A 22,195-nucleotide genomic window follows, 5' to 3' on the forward strand; every position below is an offset into this window, starting at 1 on the left:
AATGCCCAGGTGGAACCATGGCCCTTTTCCTTAAGGGCCAGCAAATGCCAAAACACTAAGCAATATTCTAGACTCTGTAGCTATAATAATTCAAATGGTTTGGTTTCAATAAAAAAACAACAACAACAACAACAACAAAAAACGGAATATTGCTCACAAGATATTTTAAACCATATAACCACCTAGGTAATAAACACAACCCTACAAAAACATAACATTCTTACAATAAGTTTTCATGTAATAGTTCTGACATCATGCTGTGCTTACTTAAAAATAATTTTTACCTTATTTTTAATCCCACTGATAGTAACCCATGTAATATGCAGTGATATAAGAGGATAGTCACAAGAATGGATTTCACTGATATAAGAAACCAAGTAAGATGTAGAACTGGACAATTATTTGTTGTAGAATGATGGTAAACACAAGGCAGTAGTAAGACTGATCAACTTCCTCACTGGAGGTCACCAAGTATGGATATAAATAACCAACCTTGAATACTATATGGGTGAAACCAACTCAAGGTCTGTCTGGCCACCACTTTCATCCATGGAATGTACAATTTTGAGAGTTACATTTTTACTGATCTCTAACACCATATAATATTATCACAAGAATCACAACTATTTCTAAACTGAGGAACTTTGCTGCATTTCAGGGGTAATATCTCAAATCTAGCCTAGCAGCACACCAACAGAGGCTGTGATATCCCTGATTTTCTGTTTGAATAGACTGTTTATACTTACAAAGTGCTTTCCCATGATCTCGGTCTTAATTTAGTGTTTGTGCTTGAGAAAGGAGGCTAAAATAAAGGATAACCAATTAGACGTTGTCCATAGCATGGAGAATGGTCAGGGGCAATATTTCTGAACTTTGACCACTCTAGAGTAAAACAATGGCCCACATGGTCATTACCTCAAATTTTATTATCTGAAGCAAGTTTTTCTAATTGTGATCCAATTAAAGAATGCTATCTACTGCACTTCAAACACAGTGTGAAAGGAAATTATTAAATAAATCCACCCAAAACCAATATTGGGTATTTTTTAAGGAAAAAAAGGGGGGGGAAGGTAGTGTATGTGTTTGACACGCCAAATGGTCCCTAAAGACATTCTGAAAGGTATCTCATTCAAAATATCTTCTTTATCAGAAGAATGAAAAGATTTCTGGTTGATGTTTTTCATTCTTTTACTTATTTAAAGTAAATATGACATGTATCCATCTACCTATGCATTCAAATTTACAAGAAGCTATGTGCATGTATGTATGTATACTGTGTGTATATCTGTGTGTATCTGTGCAGCTTGTCCTGCTGGAGAAAGGACACAAGGTAGGTTATGAAAAGGCATACCCTCTCAGATAAAATAAAGGTAAGAATCAATGGCAAAGAAGACAGGACAAAGGTAAAATGAGGCAGGAAGGAAATGGCTTACTGACAAAAATCAATTGTTTCAAGTGCCCCACTTCTCATCGGTGTTTGAGCCCAAAGAGCCTCTCTAATGACTGTCACCAGTGCTGATCAAACACAGCAAATGACCTGGAGATCAAGCACCTGATTAGAAATCTATCATAAATAGCTCTTCAGTACGAGCATAGTTCAATGATAATTGGCCCTAATGATTACTCTGAAACGCAAGTGTTAAGTGTAACCCGAATCATGATAGAAAAATGTATTTTCTTGTATCCTATTGTTCTGAAAACTGACAATTTCTATAAAACATGTAAGGTAAAACTCCATAGTCAGAAAATTTGATTAATTAATATGACCTATTTCATGACTAAGCTGAAGACAGCCCAGTTACTGATTACTTGGAGATACAAATAAATCCCTGATCTATTCATGCATTTTATGCAGAGACATTCAATATCAAAAAATGGAAGCAAGCAAAGTTCTAGGTCCCCAAGAAGAAAAAAGTAACCCTATAATTCTCTCTCTGAGACCACAGGGCTGAAAGGAATCTGCCAAGGGTTTTAAATAGCCTTCATCTCAGATGCCAACTCTGACGGTTGTGTTGTGTAGGGAATGATTCTGAGGCCCAGCCAGGCCTAGCAGGAAAGAGTGTTCTCATCAATTTATTAGCAATTCTGACAGGGAAGAGGAAATGAGGCGGTTCACTGCCACTTACTTGTTTATTCCTTATTTCAGTTCAATTTGCTGATGTTACCAATGACGAGCTGGAGGCTTAAAGGGCTTGGTGATTTATTTACCATTTCTTTTTAGATTATTAATTTGTAGCCTGCCTTATTACAAAAACTATTTGATGTGTTACAAAAATACATATAATAAGATAATAATAAACAGATGAGAAAAAGAGGGTAAGAGAGAAAAAACATACATAACCTGGGGGAAAATGGGGCTTGTCCTTGTGGTAAATTCTAAAGCCTTCATTTTCACTATGGCTTTTTCTGGCACCGAGTAATCCAGACTCACTGATGTATTCATTGCTCATCTCAGGGAGCGTGTGTGCATGTGTGTGTATGCAATATGCACCTCAGAAATAGGTCCCAAGTCTGGCTATCAAGAAAAGATTGCTGCTCCAATTAGAGATCTGGGCTCATATTCTGGCCTTGGTGCTATATAAAGAAGCATCTTATTCACTCATTTACTGATATTTGCTTATAATAAATAAGCAAAAATAAGCAAATTACACAGTATGTTAACAGAAAGTATTATGACAATTGAATAATACAAGGGAAGGAGGACTGAAAAGAAAGCCAAGGTCAAGTGGAGATAGATTACAGTTTTTAAAAAGGCAGTCAAGGTAGGCTCGATGAGAAGGTGACATCGGAGCAAAATCTTCAAGGAGGTGAGAGAGTCAGTCAGGAGGATTAGGGAGGAGCAAGGCAGATAGGGGAGGAAAGGGTGACGTGGGACTGGAAGACAAAGCAGGCCTGGTGTGCTGGAGAAATACCCAGGAGTCCACCACGGCTGGAGTAAAGTAGGAGAGTTAGGGGAGGTAAGGTCAGAAAAATTAGGGGGAGTGGTAGCAGATAATATAGGATCTTGTAGCCATCGCAAAACTCATGCATGACACGTAAAGTCAAAAAAAACACCTGGAGTTAATAAGCTAAGGCAAGTGAGTTTACCTGTCTCTGGAGACAGGGCCTACCTATACATTTTGTGCAGATGTGGGCAGCAGGAGGGTATACAGATTTTAGGCACACGCCCAAAGATATTTATCTTGGTGGCTCATATTGGTCCACAACATGCAAAGACAGGCTCAGATTGTGACACATCCTGGCAACTATGTCCGTGTGACAGCAGCACTCCTGAGGTTGTGCTGCTGGGGAGGTTCAGAAGTCAATAGCACTACGAAAGGAGAATGAGGGTTGCCTAATTTGCTGCTGCCTAGGATCATTTATAAAGTGCCACCCCCTCCTTTCTCTCCAATGTGGTATCAAAATTCTTCCTCCTGGACATTTGTGAGTGTTGGATCTACAGAGGGCACAATGGTCTAGGCGTATTACTGTCTGTGCAGGCTCAGGAAAGGCTGGTGCTGTTAGAACACAGCCAAACAGAAAGGAAAGCCGAGGACAGAAGGAGAGGAAACTCACAGAAACTCTATTATGATGACCTACTTCCAGAAGAAGAATGTTCCTTCAAGCTCAAATCTGGAAACTTATCAGTAACTCATAGTAGATGGAGAATAAACAGATGCATAGCCCACAGGAGGTTTAGAAGCTAGAACCAAATATTTTAAATTGTTATTTATAAAGCTATCAAAAAACAAGTGAAAGAAACTCCTACAGCTAAAACGCATATCCAGGCAACTTACTGAACATTTCCAGTCTTCAAACATCAAAAGGAGGGGCAATTAATTCAAGGCAATTAATTCAAGTGAATTCCAAGTGAGAATGGGTATAAGGAAAGCACATTTAAAAAAAAAAACAAAACCCAACTTCCTTTCACAGATGTCGATCAAGCTAAGAGTCGCTGGAAATCATGAATTTGCGTATTTGCTGATTTTAGTGTTTCATGACAGTCAAAGAACAGTTGTGCATCTACTTCTGTCTTTATTGGAGTATAAAGAGAAGGGAGTAGATTTTCCTTTACAATGGAAATGCCATTAGAGATTTTAAAATATGAGCAATCTCAAGTGAGCCACTTTGACAAGAATGATTGCTGTACAAACTAACAAAAGAAAACCAAGCAACATTCCACATGCTGTGATTTCAAAAGGGGTAGCTGAAGAGAGAGCACGAGAAGCATTTATTTCTGCCTCTTTCCAAAAAAGTTGGAGACTGCAAAAATATAAGCAACACCACAAGACAGAAATGGATATGGAGAGTTCAAGGTGAAGGGAAAATAATCCCAGGAGTATTACACAGATAGGCAAGTTAGAAAGTGAGCTCCTGCCAACTGCCAACAGGGGATACAAATTTGGCTCACAACTTCCTAGTAGTCAAAATTAAGAAGGAAATTATGGAACTGAATGTTCAGTGGAATAAAAGCAAGGCCTGAGCTTAGAAGTCCATCTGCCCCAGCTTGAAGGCCAGAGGAACTTCCTCCTGGGTGGCTCCCTAAGGGCCCCCTCCACCAGATCCCCAGTGCCTGGGGGGAATTCTCCAAGGGCAAATAGCCATGTGGTTCATGCACTATGCTCCTTGATGATTCTGCTGCATCCGGATAAAGCCTACACTCCGTGGCACAGTGGTTATCAAGTTAGGCTCTTGAAGAGGTGCGTGAGGAGTTCCACCATTTTCTGTTTGAATTTTATTTCTTAGCCTTGAAATAAAATACCAACAGGAAATGCAAGCAAACCTGTGGCATAATGTCAGCACACTGACAAACGTCATATTAAGCCACTTCCAATGCTGACACTGGGCAAATGTCTCCTTGCCATCTCTTTGTGTACATCTGAACTTCTTAAAAAATGAGTCACTGATTAGGAAAGTTTTTTTTTTTTTTTTTTTTTTTTTTAATTCATGATAGTCACACACAGAGATCGAGAGAGAGAGAGGCAGAGACACAGGCAGAGGGAGAAGCAGGCTCCATGCACCGGGAGCCCGACGTGGGATTCGATCCTAGGTCTCCAGGATCACGCCCTGGGCCAAAGGCAGGCGCCAAACCGCTGCGCCACCCAGGGATCCCTGATTAGGAAAGTTTTAACTCTGCACTGGCATTCTGGAAATTCAAGTTTGCACATGCCCCTTCATATAAAATTGTATAAATGACCTACAACTGCATCACGCTCAAATGACAAACTGAAAGCAGGTACAACTAGTTGGTGTACACTCTCAGTGATCTTACAGCCAGTGGTACAATAACAAATTGCCTACATGTTGACTCATGATAAAGTGACATCATTAGGACTGGTTACTGACCATAAGTTTTAGGTGCTCCTGGTTTTATATCTATCATGAGGCATTTGAATAGCTCTATTATTAGGGATTCAATGTTAAAACAAAAAATTTCCAGTTCTCCCTTGCTTCTGGATCAGATTACTTCAAGACCGCACTAAGAAGACAAAACACACTGTCAAAAAACTGTTACCTTTGCCACTACCTATGGATATAAATAAGCATTTCCCTAATGCTGTACAACTAAGACCAAAAGAGAAATAAATAAGATACATTAAGTTGTTGATGCTGTTCCCAAGTGTCATCCAGAAATCCCAACCTCAAATTTTTGAGTTCATCAAAACTGTCTCATTGTTCTTCCTGTTTTTTTTTTTTAAGATTTATTAATTTATTTGAGAGAGGGAGAGAAAGGGGAGACGGAGGGAGGGGGAGAGGGAGAGGGAAGGGAGAGAGAGAGAAAGGGAGAGAAAACAAACAGAGGGAAGGGGCAAAAGGAGAGGGAGAGGGAGTCCCAAGCAGACTCTACACTCAACATAGAACCTGACATGAGGCTTGAGATCATGACCCTGAGATCATGACCTGAGTGAAACCAAAAGCCAGCAGCTTAACCGACTGTGCCACTCAGACACCCCCTCCCTGGTTATTTTTTAAATGTTATACATTTGTATTTATAAAATATATACAAAAAAAAAAAAAAAGCCCATGAGTTTGAAACATTCACAAGGGCTTTCCTACTAAAAATTTAACAAAGGGCTTTCCTACTAAAATAATGTCTACACTCCCCCTGCTGGGGTGGTTCTATTACGGATGTGGAGGTACAGACCCAGCAACCCCTGGAGACTGGGTGGGGCCCATTATTCCAACACTGAGCAGCCTCACCAACTGATGATATACGACTCTAATCTAATACTAATATAATCGAATACAAACATTACCCTTTTCTTTGTGTGCCATGACAAGGTTGGGAAGCTCTGTGATGAAAAAAAAAAAAAAAAAAAAAAAGAACTACAAATCTTTCAGGCAATTCTTCATAAATCTAATTTCTTCCAACAGCTTTTGACCAGAGCTGCCAGTGGAGAGGTTAAAGTTAAGTTCTTCGGCAAGAAACTGAAATACAGATATTTCCTACTCATGAGTAAGGGCAGAGTTGAGAGTAGAGTTTATATTCACTGTGAAAAGAGGGAAATCAGCGGGTGGTGGGGGGAAGCAAGTGTTTCAGGAGACCATAGGATTTATTCGTAGGACTGCCACCTCCTAATTTTGACTCAAAGAAGGTCATTTAATCTTCTCTGAGGTTTAGTTTGGTTGATTTTAATATGAAGGGACTAAATTAGAAGCTGTTAACTGGGACTGAACATCAGAAACTTCTGGGAGGTTTAAAAAATACATAATGATAGCAGTAACATTAATCCATGCCAGAAAATGTTCTGAGCACTTCACGCACATTAATCCACATGTAAGAACTCCCGTCTTGTAGATACTCTTAGAATCCTAATTTTACATGGAGAGGTTGAGAATTCGCCTAAGGAAATAGCAGGGCCAGGTGGAAGGCTCCAGAATCTGTGCTCTTTGGTACAACTGTATGTTATGTTACCCCGCCACTCTGTGCATCTATCTCTCTGAATCTTCTGACTCACAATCTACTGAAGGGCCCAGCCATGCAATTTTTAATTCTGGTGAGCACTCCTCGTTAACAGCTCTTTGACTAGAAGAGATATAAAGTTCTGTGATTTAGACTGGAGATGAAAAAAAAATGCAATAAACTTTTTAATTAAATAAATGCTCAAATTCTTTTGTCTCAAAAATCTGAGTCAAAATTAAATGGCTTTTACCAGCTAATTGCATGGTATCAAACAAAAAAAAGATAATGAATAAAAGGATAGTAGGAAAAATTAAAGAAAAAAAATGTTATCTAGCCAACTAAGCAGAATGACTACACAGGGCCATTTAAGCAGATTAAGTACTGGAGCAAAAGCTATGTCTATAAAGGGGCAATAACTGTAATATTGTCATAATTCATGACTGAGATTTAAGGGTGACAATGAAACATTTTGGAAAAACCCCTGGAAAGGATCCGTGCTCCTGTCCAAATGGGCTGGCAGCCTAATTTGTTTCTAGGATCACAAATGACTGCTTCTTTGTTTTCACCATTAAAGAAACAGTCCTTATGCTCTCAGAAACTGGCATTTGCAAAGTTGGAAAACTAAAACTATGCAGGTAAGTGTAGATACTAAAAAAAAACAAAACAACAACAACAAAAAACCGCTAGTTTTTCATAAAGGTTCCCTCCCTGACATTTGATACCTAATAGAGGCAGGAAGAAGCAATGGCACAAAAAGAAAATAAAGACGACAAGTGGTCCTCGTCCCATAGGCAATTCAGACAAACTTACACCTAGGACAGCCAGGTCAGTGAGTGCACAACCAGGAGAAAGAGCCCATGTCCCTGGGCAGAGCCATGAACTTGGTCAGGTTTGTTTGTGTTATGAGTGTACTTCCTGACTAATTCTAGACACCCCATTTAGGGAAACAGCCTTTTCTCCTCCCACTCAGTCCCACATCTCTCTTACAATCTCTTCTCAAAAGTCTCCAATATGAAACCACATGATCTTGTCAAGGGAGTTGCAAAGCATTTTATCAAACAAAAAGCAACCTTTTAAAGAGTCTTAAGCCCCAAATATTGAACCATAAAATTTAAGAAAATAATTACATGTTGGAGGGACATATAGATCTTATTGTTGGTGACCATAATAAGGATTGTATGGACCGCAAGTTTTTAATATACACTATTCCACTGGTGAATACACATGTTTATTTTTTATTTTTTTAAAGATTTTATTTTATTTATTCATGAGAGGCACAGAGAGAGAGAGAGAGAGAGAGATGCAGAGACACAGGCAGAGGGAGAAGCAGGCCCCATGCAGGGAGCCCAACACGGGACTCAATCCTGGGTCCCCAGGATCACGCCCTGGGCTGAAGGCAGTGCTAAACCGCTGGGCCACTGGGGCTGCCCAACCGCTGGGCCACCAAGGCTGCCCAAATACACATGTTTAATCACTAGTCTCTCTTCTGCACTGAAGAGTCACTAGTCTGGAATTGATGCACTATTTCTTTCCATTTAATGACCACACCAAAACCACACAAACTCATAAAACAAACAGGCACTCGATTTGAAAAGTCTCCTGAGGGGCGCATGGGTGGCTCAGTGGTTGAGCATCTCCCTTTGGCTCAGAGCGTGATCCTGGGGTCCTGGGATCGAGTCCCACATTGGGCTCCCTGCAGGGAGCCTGCTTCTCCGTCTACCTATGTCTCTGCCTCTCTCCGTGTGTCTCTCATGAATAAATAAATAAAATCTTAGAAAAAAAAAAAAGTGAAAAGTCTCCTGAGAGTGGATGAGAATTTCCAGGCAAGGATAAAAATAAGCTTACTCCTGATCCCCTTATCTGTTAATGGTACCAAACTCCCAGCTTCCTAGACTCAAGATCTCACACTCATCTTTGAATCATCTTCCTTCTTGGACCCATTCCCTTTATCACATTCTATCAAGGGCAAATCCTGGGGCAGTATGTGTCATCTACTTTCCCAGTGAAGTCCAAGCCTTCCTCTAGCATTAAAATCCCCCATGGAATGGTCTTAGTAAAGACAGGGCAGGCAGCCAGGCTAGTCCTGGCTTTACACCTGAGCTGGAGCTGCTCAACCCACCCTGAAGCAAGCTTTTCCTGATGGCCCCAATCACATGCAAACACTCCTTATTTTGTAATTTCTGTAGCACCTTCTTACCTCTCCCATGACACATCACATTCTAGCCAAAATGAGGTGTGAAGCTTATTTTTTCTATGTAAGACAAGAACCTCCTAGAGGGCCAGAAATATGTCTGGAGCAGTATCTAGCAAAACCAAAATCACGATACTTAATAAAGAATAGAATTCTCCACTCACTTTTAATTATTTAATTTCTCCTCAAACGTGGCTTGGTCTTATGTTTTAATGAGATTTATACATATAGCAAAACTATAATGCTATGTCGAGCCCATTATTTTCTAAAGTAATGTTGTTTGATTTTGTCAGACAGTGATCCCTAAAAGAATGTTCCTTTCTGTACATGCACTAACCCCAGGCATAAAGCAGATGACACATTAGGTGCCCCCTCTGCACCGAGCAATCTTGGGGAACCACACGTGCTTCAGTTAACCAGGACCTGAGTTTTGTATAGCCAGCTACATTAAAACAGATTACTTTGTTAGATGTCAAGAAAAACGACTTCCTCCTCCATCCTCCTGCCTTTACTTTGAACTTTGATCCTGTTGGCTATTCAAGTGGACTTAAGGGAAGCTGATTTTTCTAACAAAATCTTACTACAACTATCACAGCTATGTGTCTCATATAGGGTTCTGGAGAAACGAGTCTTCTCGTATCTTGTGGCAAACAGAGGAGCATGGATGCTGGTGAGAGGAGGATGGAGAGGATGAGCTGGCATTCAGAGTGTATTGGGGAGAGAGAACACAGTGGTTCAGAGGATGGTCTCTGGCGTCAGGCTGTCTGAGTGCAAGTCCTGGCTCCTCCATTACCTGCTGTATTTTCAGGAGTCATTAGAGAAAGAACCCTCCCTCAACTTCATCTTTAAAACAAGGATAATACTACTGCTCAGAAACTTGTTCTTAGAATTAAATAATAAAACTACCTGGCACAGTTACTGGCACATGGTAAGGATGTAACAAAGATTAGCTGCTGGCATGATACAGGTGTTTACACCTTTTATAGGTTTTTTTTTTTCACATACCTTTATTATGAAATGAAGACGAGGGAAGGTGAAGAAAGATGTTGTAAATTCTTAAAATCTGTGGTAACCCAATAAAGCAATTCTAAGTCAAACCAAGCACAAAGGCCAAATCAAGATTTTAAAGGCTTTTATTCTCAATAATACCACCTTCACTTTCATATAATGGTCAAACAGCAATAGACTACTGCTACAGAAATCTAAGGTTCCTATAAAGGAAAATGGAATGAACATAAAGTAAATTCCATCTGTTCACAGAGAGAAAAGAGTGGTTGCTCTTTTTAAAATGCTTGTGGTTATGTCCATTATCTTCAGTGCTGGCTTCCCAATTAGATTCAGCTAAGGCTAATATTAAAATTGGTGTGCCAACAGCTTGTGCAGTATTTGAGCAAGACAGGGAACAATGGCTCTTAATCACATGTAGGAATCTTAAGGAAAAATGTCAACTGACAATAAGGAGGATTGGTTAAATGTCTACATATGCATGCTTACCAGCCAATATTACATTGATGATAAATTAGAAACAGACATCACTGAGATTTTCTGCCAAAATATCAAATATTGGCAATAATTAATATCTGCAGTTTCGTGTACTCATGACAATGACACTGGAAGTCTCTTACTGATAATTAGCTTGAATTTTGCTGCAGCGTATTTTTGAATCGTTGAGGGATTAAGCAGAAGGAAGTGAGTCATGTAGCCCATCACCCACAGTCCATTTTTCAAGAAGCTTTTGTTCTAATTGTGTAGCAGTAACTCAAGAAGGGATTAAATATTGCATTAATTTTTGAATATTGCCCACCACCTAACAAAAACCACTGCTAGTTCTAATGATAAAAGTTAAGGAAGAGCTAAGAGAGATCCAAGAAAGAGATAGTTCTCTACTGAAAAGTAGGTATTTGTGTGGAATTTTTTTTTTTGACACTGAAATTACTTTTGTGAAATTCTGGGATTTCCAAAAATCTTTAGACTATATCTTGGTATGTCAAAGATCTGTACAGGCCAGAATTCTTTCATACCATGAAAGGAAATGAAACAATTAACATGAACAAGACAATGGTTCTTTATGGCACAGTCAAGAGATGAATGAATAAGGAAAAGATTCAGGTAAATACACTGCTGGTCTTAAACTCTCGAACCTGTTTTGATTTGTTTTTCAGAAAAAAAAACCCCACAAAAATCATAAAATATGAAATCTGGTTCAGTCTCCAATACATTATGTTTTGTTCTTTGAGTATAGAACCTTTCTGGAATATTGTCCATAAAGAGAGACATAACTTACAATTAGTAATGTAACATTTGGACTCAGTAGACAGGGATGCCTTTTTGAAAGGATGAGACAAAGTCTGAAAACTTCACATCTCAGATCACACTTTTCATGCCCAAGTTCCTAGGTCTAAAACCTCACTGAGTTATTTATTATGTGGCATCCCTACCACACTAGCAACAACAGAAAAAGCCAAGTCCCTGAAACTATTAGTATTTTCTGTTTTAAGAATGTTCTAGACCAAGAAAGAACTCTTGAAAGGCTGCTTTACAGAACAAAAACATTTAAAAGTTTATTAAAAGAAATTCTGTTATTCATAATATAAATAAAAGCTGTACATGGGCAAGAAGGTATATAATAGTCATAAAGACAGAAGTGGCATGCATTTTCCATGATTAACTATGGAAAACTCATCATAACAGCACTTTTTGGAAAGATTTTTTTTTAAAGTATGTTAGGCAATAAAGTATTTTTTTAAAAGACACACTTAATGAGAGAACAACTATCTTTCTACTACACTACGTTTCTGCTGACTTTTCTTTCTTTTTCCCTGTCTTTCAAAGGAATCTGAGAAATAAAAATTTGCTAGATACAGTTTTCAGTTCTTTTATAAAATACAATAAAAAAAAAAACCCTAAAAGTTCAGATGGGTTTGGAATACAATATAGCTCAACATGTCCATATCTCAATTACCTGAGATAGTTAGTACCAAAGAAAAAATGATCTGTCAGTCTCTCATTTCTTGGTGTGTGTTAAATAAAACGCAATCACCACCACCACCAGCATCACTAAGACACTACTTCAACTCGCTTGGAAGACAACACTTGAAGAGTCAATTATACCTTAAAGAGAGATCAATCACCTCCTTGTATCAGCTTCTGATTTAACCCTACATCAAGAGCTTTGTGTCTGGAAGACTCACACTGCTGACTTTGGAATGATGCCTCATGTGGGCAGTAAAACCTCTGGTCTCTTTCATGTCTGTATAGCTACCTGAATACTCTCATAGAGAAGTATGTGTGTGTACGTGTTTCTTCTCTTAAAAAAAAAAAAAATGCAGTAACTCAGAGTATGTTTAAGCTTTTTGAACTGAGTCATCTGGAAATAATCTGAATGACTTTGGATCACCTGGCTCTACAATCTCTCTTCAATGTAGATGTGAGAACCAGATCGCTTTTAGGTGGAATGATTTTTTTCTACTTCATCACAGGATCATTGTTTTGAACTTCTGTCCTTCTCATTTCATGTAACTATTTTTTTAAAAGTGTTTTACTTCTTTACTCATGAGACACACAGAGAAGCAGAGACATAGGCAGAGGGAGAAGCAGGCTCCCTGCAGGAAGCCCGATTTGGGACTTGACCCCTGAGCCAAAGGCAGAAGCTCAACCGCTGAGCCACCCAGGAGTCTCTCATTTCATGTAACTTCTAAAAATTGCACAAGATTTCATATTTACCTGGGAATTCAGGATATTAGAACTAGCAGGCCCACTGTTACTTTCAGAGTAAACACTGAAGGTAACTTCATAATTGAGTAAACACTGATTAGTATTCATCTTACTGGAATGCCTTCACTTTTTATTTTTACCCTGAAAGTAGTCTGATCATTTTGGATTACAGTGATGATCATTTTATTTTATTCACAGAGGAGAAACAACATTTTAGCAAACAGATTTCTAAAAGAAATTTTAGAGCTACAGAGATAAAGGCGTACAGAGAAAAGAATACAATCACTTCAAGTTGTCCATTTTCCTGATAATTGCCCTAATTTTCTTTCCCTGTGCTTTCTTTCTCAGTTAAGGCACCTCAAGTGTTCTCTTTATTCATAGCTAAAACCTTACAGTCATTTTTAATCATGCTCTAGTCCCGATGTCCCCACCTCCAAGACATCACTGTGCGGTCCCAGCACCTCCTCCCCATCCCATTTCTTATCACCGCCCTGGTTCAAGGCTGCATCATCTCTCATCTATCAGACTCTCCTTCTCCAAGGCAACTTCCTCCTTTGGGTAGAATTACCATTCGGAGAGAGGAAGAAAAAAGACACATTGGATTATGCCTCTCTTCCACTGTAAGTACTAACTCCTCTGCTACCAAAGAAAAAACTCCAAACTTTTGGGAAAAACTCCAACTTTTTAGATTTTGGAAGGTGCTAACACTATGCCCCCAAATGGTACCTCCAGCTCCATTTTCCTCTATACCCACATTCTTCACTCTAGTCACCAGAAGCCTTGCTAACTAGTAATTGCTAAATGGAGCTACCCACCAAGAAGTGTTCCTTGTGCTTTTCTTAAACACCAAAGCACTATCCCACCACTTGGGCTCTTTCTGAGGCCTAGAGGACATTATTTCTACCCTACAAGAACTCTTCCTTGCCCTGAGAAGTCGAGATGCCCTCTTGTACTGAAAGTGACCCCAATGCCTTGGTATCAAGATTAACAAAGTCGTCCTCTGACTTCTCACAGAACACTGAACTGATTGAAACATTTACTTTACTCTGTCTTCATGAGGCTTGTTGTTTATGTTTACCTCTGATCACACTGTTTTTCTGTTTTGCCTTTTTTTTTTTTAAGAGCTGTAGTATACTCAAAAGAATAAGGCAGACTTGTAGAAAACAGAAAACAAAAGGACAGGAAATGAAATGTACTGGGTATTAAAACCAGGGAAATGGATTACATTCAAAAAACATTTCCTTTTAATTAGTAACAGGCTATAATACTGTAAGTTAGATTTAATTTCACATTTACACTGAAATCATGTTTTCCTGCACTTTGAAATGAATTAGGTGTCTACTGAATGGAAGGACAAAAAAATGGTTGACCACGATTGGTTTGAGAATGAGAGAAAGGATATATATGACAAGAGGAGTGGAAATACCTCCTTTTGTTTTAATATCAATAGACTCTTTCTTCTCCAAATTAAGTTGTTGATACACTGAGTTATCTAGACTTTTTCATGAGATGTCAATACCACAGTCACCTCTAAGCTACCTAGCCACAGCCAACAGAGACACTCATCTGCTCCCACTGTCAACCAGAAAGAACCATGAAACAAACCTTGCTTACAAATATGTTTTTAAATCTTCAGAAAGGACAGTTTGGACACAATGGAAAATTTTACATGCTATAGTCATTATTACGACAAGAAATAAATCACAAAGCTGAAACCAGTCTTTTGCAAGTGCCAAAATAAAAAGAGCCTCAAGAAGAAGGCGGGCAGTTATGCAGCTACGTTAACATAACCCACTTCCCTGGCTTTCCCAGCTTTCAGAATCAGAATCTGGTTTTTCGCCCCTTAGTTTTAAATGTAGGATTACATGTAATTTAAGTGTATTTTAGTCTAGTAGTTAGGGTATTGAAGAACAAAGACATGGGCAGAGGGAGACTAATATTTGTTCAATGACGACTGTGTTCTAGGCATCGGACCAGCTCCATTCCTCAAATAACTTGATTTAATCCTCATCACAACTTCATGATTTAAACCTTATTTGACCCATTTTACAGGCTCCTGAGAATTAGGTACTTGCCTACCACTGTGGTTTGTAACTCTTGAGTGCCAAACTCTTGCCATGTCAACCACCATGATCTTATAAAGTAGCTGAGAAATTGATGAAGATGATATGAGGGGGGTCCCAGTTGGGTCAGTCAGTAAAGTGTGTAACTCTTGATCTCAGGGCCATAAGTTTGAGTCCCATGCTGGGTGTAGAGTTTACTTAAAAAAATAAATAAAATTAAAAAAAAAATGATATGCTGTCAGCAGTATATATGGTCACAGACCGCTGCTGAACAGTGGAATAAGCACATGGAGAATAGAACTGTATGAAAAGAAGATGCTTTTATGTGACACATAAAAGAAAATAAGGAGAATTTAGTGCAGTCCAAGCATGGTGGAGGTAGGATGAACTTAGCCTTGGCCTTGAGAAATCAAGAAGGGGAAATGAGGAGGCACCTGAGACAAGGTAACAGCAGAGGTAAATCATTCTCACTTGTCACTATGTGGGGAGGGATGGAGGAAGCATTCAATTCTTCTGGCAGAAGGAAGGAGCAAGGCCACAGAATCTGTAAGACTTGGGGGCTAAGAGGGTAATGGGAAATAGTCAACCACCGCTCCAAAGCGTCAGAGAGTTAGATTTAGAAATGTCATAGTTTGAAGAGGAAGGAGATAGTGTTGAATTTGAGGTGATGAGTGGAAAATGTGTAGAAAATGGGGGCCAGTGGAGAAGAGCCCTACAAGAAGATGAGGCTCTAGAAGAATGAGCCAAGAACCGAAATCAAAAGAGCAGAGAGTCCTCAGGAGAAGTGGATGAGGAGTGGAAAAGAGAGAGAAAAGAGCGCTGTTATGTCCTACCTCTGTATAACGTGTCAGAAACACTATCAGCAGAGTTAAGTATCAAATAAAGTAAGATAGATAGAAGATGCCAGTGCAGTTTCAACTGAGAACTGGAAGGCAAAGTGCAAAAGGTGAGGTGGCAAAGAAAGTGGAAACAAGAGTCCTCAGCTCATCTGTCTAGAAAATTCGCCTGAGGAGGCTGAATGAGAGAAATGAAATGGCACCAAAGTCAAGCGAAGTATTTGGTTGGCTGGATTTTAGAGAAGGGAAGAAATTAAGACCGAGTTCTCTGCGTAATTACTCCTTCCTGTTACCCAGATCGCTCCATTCCCTAAACTTGCTGGTTAATGGTGCTCATGTACTTTCTGAGTAGGTAACTTCTCAGAATCAGAAACAAAGGTGCAGCAGCCTGAAACAGTCATGAGGCTCCAACCAGATTTCCTACACACACACACACACACACACACACACGGTTAAGAAGTTCCCCAGAGCTGATCTGCTTCCCTCATTAAATCCTCCTGGGGAGGGGATCCCTGGGTAGCGCAGCGGTTTGGCGCCTGCCTTTGGCCCAGGGCGTGATCCTGGAGACCCGGGATCGAACCCACGTCGGGCTCCTGGTGCATGGAGCCTGCTTCTCCCTCTGCCTGTGTCTCTGCCTCTCTCTCTCTCTCATTCTGTGTGACTATCATAAATAAATTTTAAAAAAAATTTCTTAAATCCTCCTGGGGAATATACCTACTTCCAACCCCTATCACCTGCCATGACAGCTGCCATCACATCTCCTGGTTCCTGCTGCCTGCCTCCTTCAGTAGCTAGAAACGCAACTGGTCCCCTCTAGTCTGAGCCCTGTCCCACGACCCTAACCATGTTCATCTACACTTCCAGGGTTAAGAGTCTTTCTATGACTTGGTATGAGGCTGCTTTCTCACTGTCATTTCTTCTAACACAGCATGTGTATATTCTACTCCGAACATAGCTTTTTAAAAATATTTTTTGCTTTCCTTTCCAGTTTTCACAACCCTTATATCATTCTTGCCTTAAGACTCATACGTTGTTGGTATGGAACTAGGTCACTACTACAAACATTCTTAGATGATCTTTTCCCATCTTTCTGTTGGATAACCCTCTGACATAACCAAGCCCCCTGCTCGGGGAGACCCAAGTTATTTGTTTCAATTGCTGCCCCTCCTGCCATTCATTCCATTGGGTGAATTTGAAATTATAGTGCTAAATTTTTAATTCTAAAACATTTTTTTTTTAGACCTATGAATTTACACCTATCTTTTCTGAGAAGTTTTGATACTGACTTTTCTAAAAAAAATCTCTAATTATGTCCACTGGGTTTTTTCGGCTGTTGGATGAGTCACTTTTCCCATAGGATGAGTCACTTCCATGTCACCAACTAGTATTCTTTATTGGAAACAATTAAGTCCAGAACAGGAATGCCCTTTTCTCTCTCTCTCTCTCTTTCCAGTCTAAGACACAAAACTGTCAGCAAGTCAAAAGTGGTACTTATTACAGGCCTTGTGGTAAATGGAATGAAGCTTTCAGCAGATATGGCTGTATGTCCTGCCTCCACCTACCACAGATCAGAAACACTATCTTCACAGTTAAGTATCAAATTTGGGGTTTTGCCAATAAATAGGAAAGAGTGACCAATGTTTATCGCTGCTATTGGTAATAGCAGAGAGGGTGAAACACATTAAGATGATCCATATACATTAAAGAGACCAAGAACAAAAAAGAGGTGCATTTTCCAGGGAAAGTGATAAAATGTTCTTCTACTGCATGTGGAATATGATGTGACTCAATTAAAAAAAGTTACTGGTTAAATTTTTCAAGTACATATTTACTAAACACAGAACATGGCATCAATCTATTATTTTATGGTTATTTAACTCTGCCTCCTTGATGTTAAAACTCATCTTCCATGATTCAAAACTAGCTGAGGAACTATTTCTTTTGAATTCCTCTCTCCTTTATACCTCAAGAGCTTGAGGGTTAGCTCCATTCTTTTGTTTCCTACAGTGGTATTTTTAGCTCCTTAGACTTTATGGCGCTCTATCTACCTGTAATTATGCTGCAAAAGCATAAGAAGACGCCAGTAAAGACCAGAAGCAGACAAGATAGCAAAAAGCCTATTTGTGGTCTTAGACAGCTGCAAGAGGGCAAGGCGCAGCTGGCCAAGTTCCCTCTGCCTCTGGCCAGGCATGACGAACCCCGAGAGCTGGACTTGCTTTCAGCCTAGTCCCTAGCACCGGACATTGTTTCACTGCCCTGAAAACCAAAAGGGCCTGGGTCAAAGTCTAAGAGGGTGGATCAAAAGGGTGACCCAGGAAAGGCACAGGGAGGATGCTGAGAGTGGTGGCCATAGGAAAACTCTCCAGACCCTAAAGAACTACCACTTGCCATCCCACCCTCCTCTCTAAAAACAAAACAAAGCAAAACCACCACCCCTCCTTGTGGAAGGCCAGATGTTACTTTTAGTTCCACTTTGGAAATACTGCCCAAGTTCCGAAACATACTTTAATAAGTAATGAATCTGTATTGTACCCAAGACAACGGAAATGAGATGCCATTAATCAGCTGTTGAGAAACGGGAATATTTTTCAGGGACTAGGAAACATTCTTGAGTAGACATTTTCTTCCACAGTTACATAAAGCTCCCCCTTTTTTTGTCAAGGACCATAATTATCTTTGGTAAATAAAAGACGTTGTGATATGTGGAGGCTTTTATAGCTCAAAGTGATTAGTCTTTACATGGTGATCCCTGCCCTGGCCAGTGCTTCTGGCTCCTTGATTTATTTATGAATTTTATTTTTAAAAAGATTTTATTTATTTATTCATGAGAGAGAGAGAGGCAGAGGGAGAAGCAGGCTCCTCACAGGGAGCCTGATGTGGGACTCGATCCCCGGACCCCAGGATCACACCCTGAGCCAAGACAGATGCTCAACTGCTGAGCCACCCAGGCGTCCCTGGCTCTTTGATGATTTAAATTAGTGCTTTCTTACTTAGTGAGTTAACATCATTTGCAAAGTAACATATTTATATTCTGTTCTTCAACAACATTAGCATATAACGCATATTTACTTTGGAGCTTTACGCACACGCACACATTTCTTCACAAGACTCAGAAAGGGTGGCACTGAGAAAAGAAATAGGAATTTTGGAAATAAGAATTCCCAAACAGAGGAGAGTGATAACCCAGACCACAAAGCTAGTGAAGACACACTATTATTTCCTGGCTAAAATTAAGAGTCTTACACACATTTAAGATACAGTTAGATGGGGACGCCTGAGTAGCTCGGTGGTTGAGCATCTGCCTTCACCTCAGGGCGTGGTCCGTAAACAGGGATCGAGGTTCCCCCAACCCCATTGGGCTCCCTGTGGGGGGGGCCTGCCTCTCCCTCTGCCTGTGTCTCTCATGAATAAATAAATAAAATCTTAAAAAAAAATTAGAAAGATAGCTAGATGGTAACTACCTCTCTGACAAATGGTAATAGCTAAAGTTTCTCTCATCATAGATAGACTGGCTCCCAGAGGTACTATTGCAAAACAAACAAAAAACAAAACCCCTGAGAGCAGCCCTAATATGGTTCCAGCCAAAAGTTTTGCAAAAATTCTTCTTTTACTTCTCATATGTCAAATGTCAATAAAGCCAAGTTCCACTGAGAAGATGTTCCAATTTATTTTGTTATACAGGCTTTCTGCTGATGTTAATGCTGTGTCTGAGGACTGAAAACTTGGGAACTGTCACTGTGTCAGTAATGAGGGTTCACACTTGGGCTAAACATCTCTTATAAGACAATTTATATCTCTTTAGAATATGATACAGGATAAAAGAACTATCAGCTGAAAACAATCAAGAATTATAGCTACTTACGGCTGACACAGCTTCACCAGGTCCTGGTCTGTGGTGTTGGGAGGCAGTCCCCGGATATAAAGGTTCGTTTTGCTCAGCTGGTCCCATCCTGAGTTGCTACTGCTGCTGCTGTTGTTATTACTGCTGGTGGTGCTGGGGCTGGGAGGGGCCATGGGGTGGGCTGGGACCAGAGACTGCTGAGAGACAAAGATGGGGAGCGTCAGAAAACCAGCTGCAACAGGGGTAGCCCCCCTTCACAGGCCATATGAACTCTCTCAAGAAAACAAATACAGATCCTCTCAAGTGACTTTCATGTATACATTTTAATTTACACCTCAAAAAAGACCTGCTCGTTCTACAGAAAAAGCCCTCTCCCTCAACATGCAATTAGTAACAGGATTTTATTCAGTAGAATAGTCTCTACGTGTGCCTTAAATAGGGCTAAATTTATATAAGATTAATGTATTCACACCTTTTAAGGAACACATCTACTGAGACTCAAAATTAACTTGCATGAAGTTAGGTGATAATATCATTTTACGATACAGTCATTTAGAAATCACTAGACTTTTGAAAAGGTTTTCAAATTCTGAATAACATTTGATTGAAAGTTGCTGATAATTTTATTAAGACTCTTGGGGGAAAAAAAAAAGATTATTCTCCGAGTGTAGCAAAGTTTGAGTTCCATCACAAGCTCAAAGGCAGCAGACTTCACCTAGTTCTGAGTCTGGCCCACGGCTCCACTGAGACATCTGGATGAGATTTACAGGCACGCTGCCTTTCGCTCTGGCCAACCTTGTGAAATTTAACCCCTGTGAGAACGGTGTGGTAGTTGGAAACCTTCCCAGGCCTTGCAGCAAGGAACACAGCTTTTGTAAAGCCTGAACGTAGGGCTCGGTGTGGTTTCGCAGTCGGCAGCCACCTAGGAAGAATGTCTGAAATTGTACTCACACCAGATAATTCTCTGTTAACCAATCGAAAGAAACCACACTTCTCTGCCCTATGCCACACACATGACTTTTGAGGAAGTTAAATGGTTCGGTCTGAGATGGAAGTGAGCATACCCTCAAGTGCCCTCAAAGCAAATGCTCAGCAGTTTCATAGCAGGACATGGAAGTTCTTTTCACCTCACATCTCAATAATAAATATACTAACCCAAGGACTTCACTTATACTAAGTAACAATTTAAAAATATAAAAGTGTAAAATTATAGTCCCTGGACATTAAAAAAAAATTTCAAATCTTACAGCCTGAGTTTTATAACCACAAACAAACATTAATCAGGCACACTGAAGACACAGTTAATTTCCACTTTGGAAAGTTCAAAAAGCAGAAGATCCCTTGCAATATATGTAACCCTGCCTACCATGCCAGCAACCTCAGTTATTCACTATAGATCTGGCTCTGCATCCAGTTTCTGCCATGACTATCCTAACTCCACAGTACCTCCCACAATGGGATCCTCATTAATCTGGACATGTAGTAACCATTACTTCTTTTCTGTAATATGTATTTTTTTTAAAAGTAGGCTCCATGTCCAGTGTGGAGCCCAACATAGGGCCCAATGTGGGGCTCGAACTCACAACCCTGAGATAGAGACCTGAGCTGAGACCAAGAGTCAGACGCTCAACCAACTGGGCCACCATTGCGCCTCTACTATGTATTTTTTTCTTCTTACTGCCCAGAGTCCTTGCTAAGATTATTGAGTCCAAACATCACTTTACCTCAAGTGATTCTCTTTCAGAAGGAAAGTAGCAAGAAGGGTTTACAATAGTCAAAGTATAAATGACGGCTGAACTTAACTAGCTATAACCATATTGCTTAATTCAAGAAAAAACTTACCTGAGATCATATCCTATCAAATCTATTTGAGTTATGCCCTTAATAAGCAGTTGAACTCATACCCTTTTCTCTCATCTCTTGTTTTTCCCTAGGGGATAAAGACTCTGCTTTCTAGAAGTAAAACTAAGAGTAAGCACTGTCCCTTGCTTTGCCGCAGGTGGCATCTCAGATCCCCAGCCATATCACACAAAGGCCTGTGTTCCTTCTCCAAAATTACTCTGTATTAGTTGCTCCTTACAATTAGCCAATTAGCCATCTCCCTATTTGGCATTTCAGTTTAGAACAGAGGTGCTGGGAAGTAACACACAGAACTGCCCCCCTATCCTAAGCCTTGATTTACACAAAGAACTCATATCTAGGCTAGGCTGAAATTTTTCTTAAATTGTCTTGATTAATGTCCAAGAACCTATCTTTGCCACAAACCACACTGTTACTCAAAGTAGGACCCACTATGTTTAGTGCAGCTGTTGGGGGATGGAACCTGGTCACCTGGTGTAAGCCCTGGAGAAGTCTGAAAAAAGCTGTGGATCTGTTCCGTCCTCACCTCTGAGGCATTAGACCATCGTGAAGCAAAATGAACCATCGATGGTTTAAAGACCACATTCCAAGTTTGTATCAGCTCCAACCTCTTCTCTGGGGTAGAAAGTGGAGTGCCCGGTGTGGACTTGAAGGATTAAACGAAACATTTGGGGGTATGATTTACTAAGAGATTATTTGGACATGAAAGGAGTAGGTTTTTATTTATGTATTTACTTTTGGCAAAAGTAGAACCATGATTTATATCTCAGAATTTACATAGCTGATTTAATGTATCTTTGACAGGCC

General features: G+C 39.9%; 1 protein-coding gene across 15 annotated transcripts in view; it reads right to left on the reverse strand.

The window, feature by feature from the left end:
* Positions 1 to 22,195, reverse strand: part of RBMS1 (RNA binding motif single stranded interacting protein 1) — a 214,109-nt gene that overhangs the window by 73,374 nt on the left and 118,540 nt on the right. For 9 of the 15 annotated variants that reach the window (XM_025471075.3, XM_025471079.3, XM_025471077.3 and 6 more), the window contains one exon: positions 19,550 to 19,725. In XM_025471075.3, coding sequence (XP_025326860.1) covers positions 19,550 to 19,725 — 176 coding nt within the window. The remainder of the gene's footprint in view (positions 1 to 19,549; positions 19,726 to 22,195) is intronic. The other 6 variants (XM_025471076.3, XM_035696774.2, XM_025471082.3 and 3 more) reach the window with 1 other exon arrangement.

This window comes from Canis lupus, chromosome 36, assembly GCF_003254725.2.
Source record: "Canis lupus dingo isolate Sandy chromosome 36, ASM325472v2, whole genome shotgun sequence".
Lineage (NCBI taxonomy): Eukaryota > Metazoa > Chordata > Mammalia > Carnivora > Canidae > Canis > Canis lupus.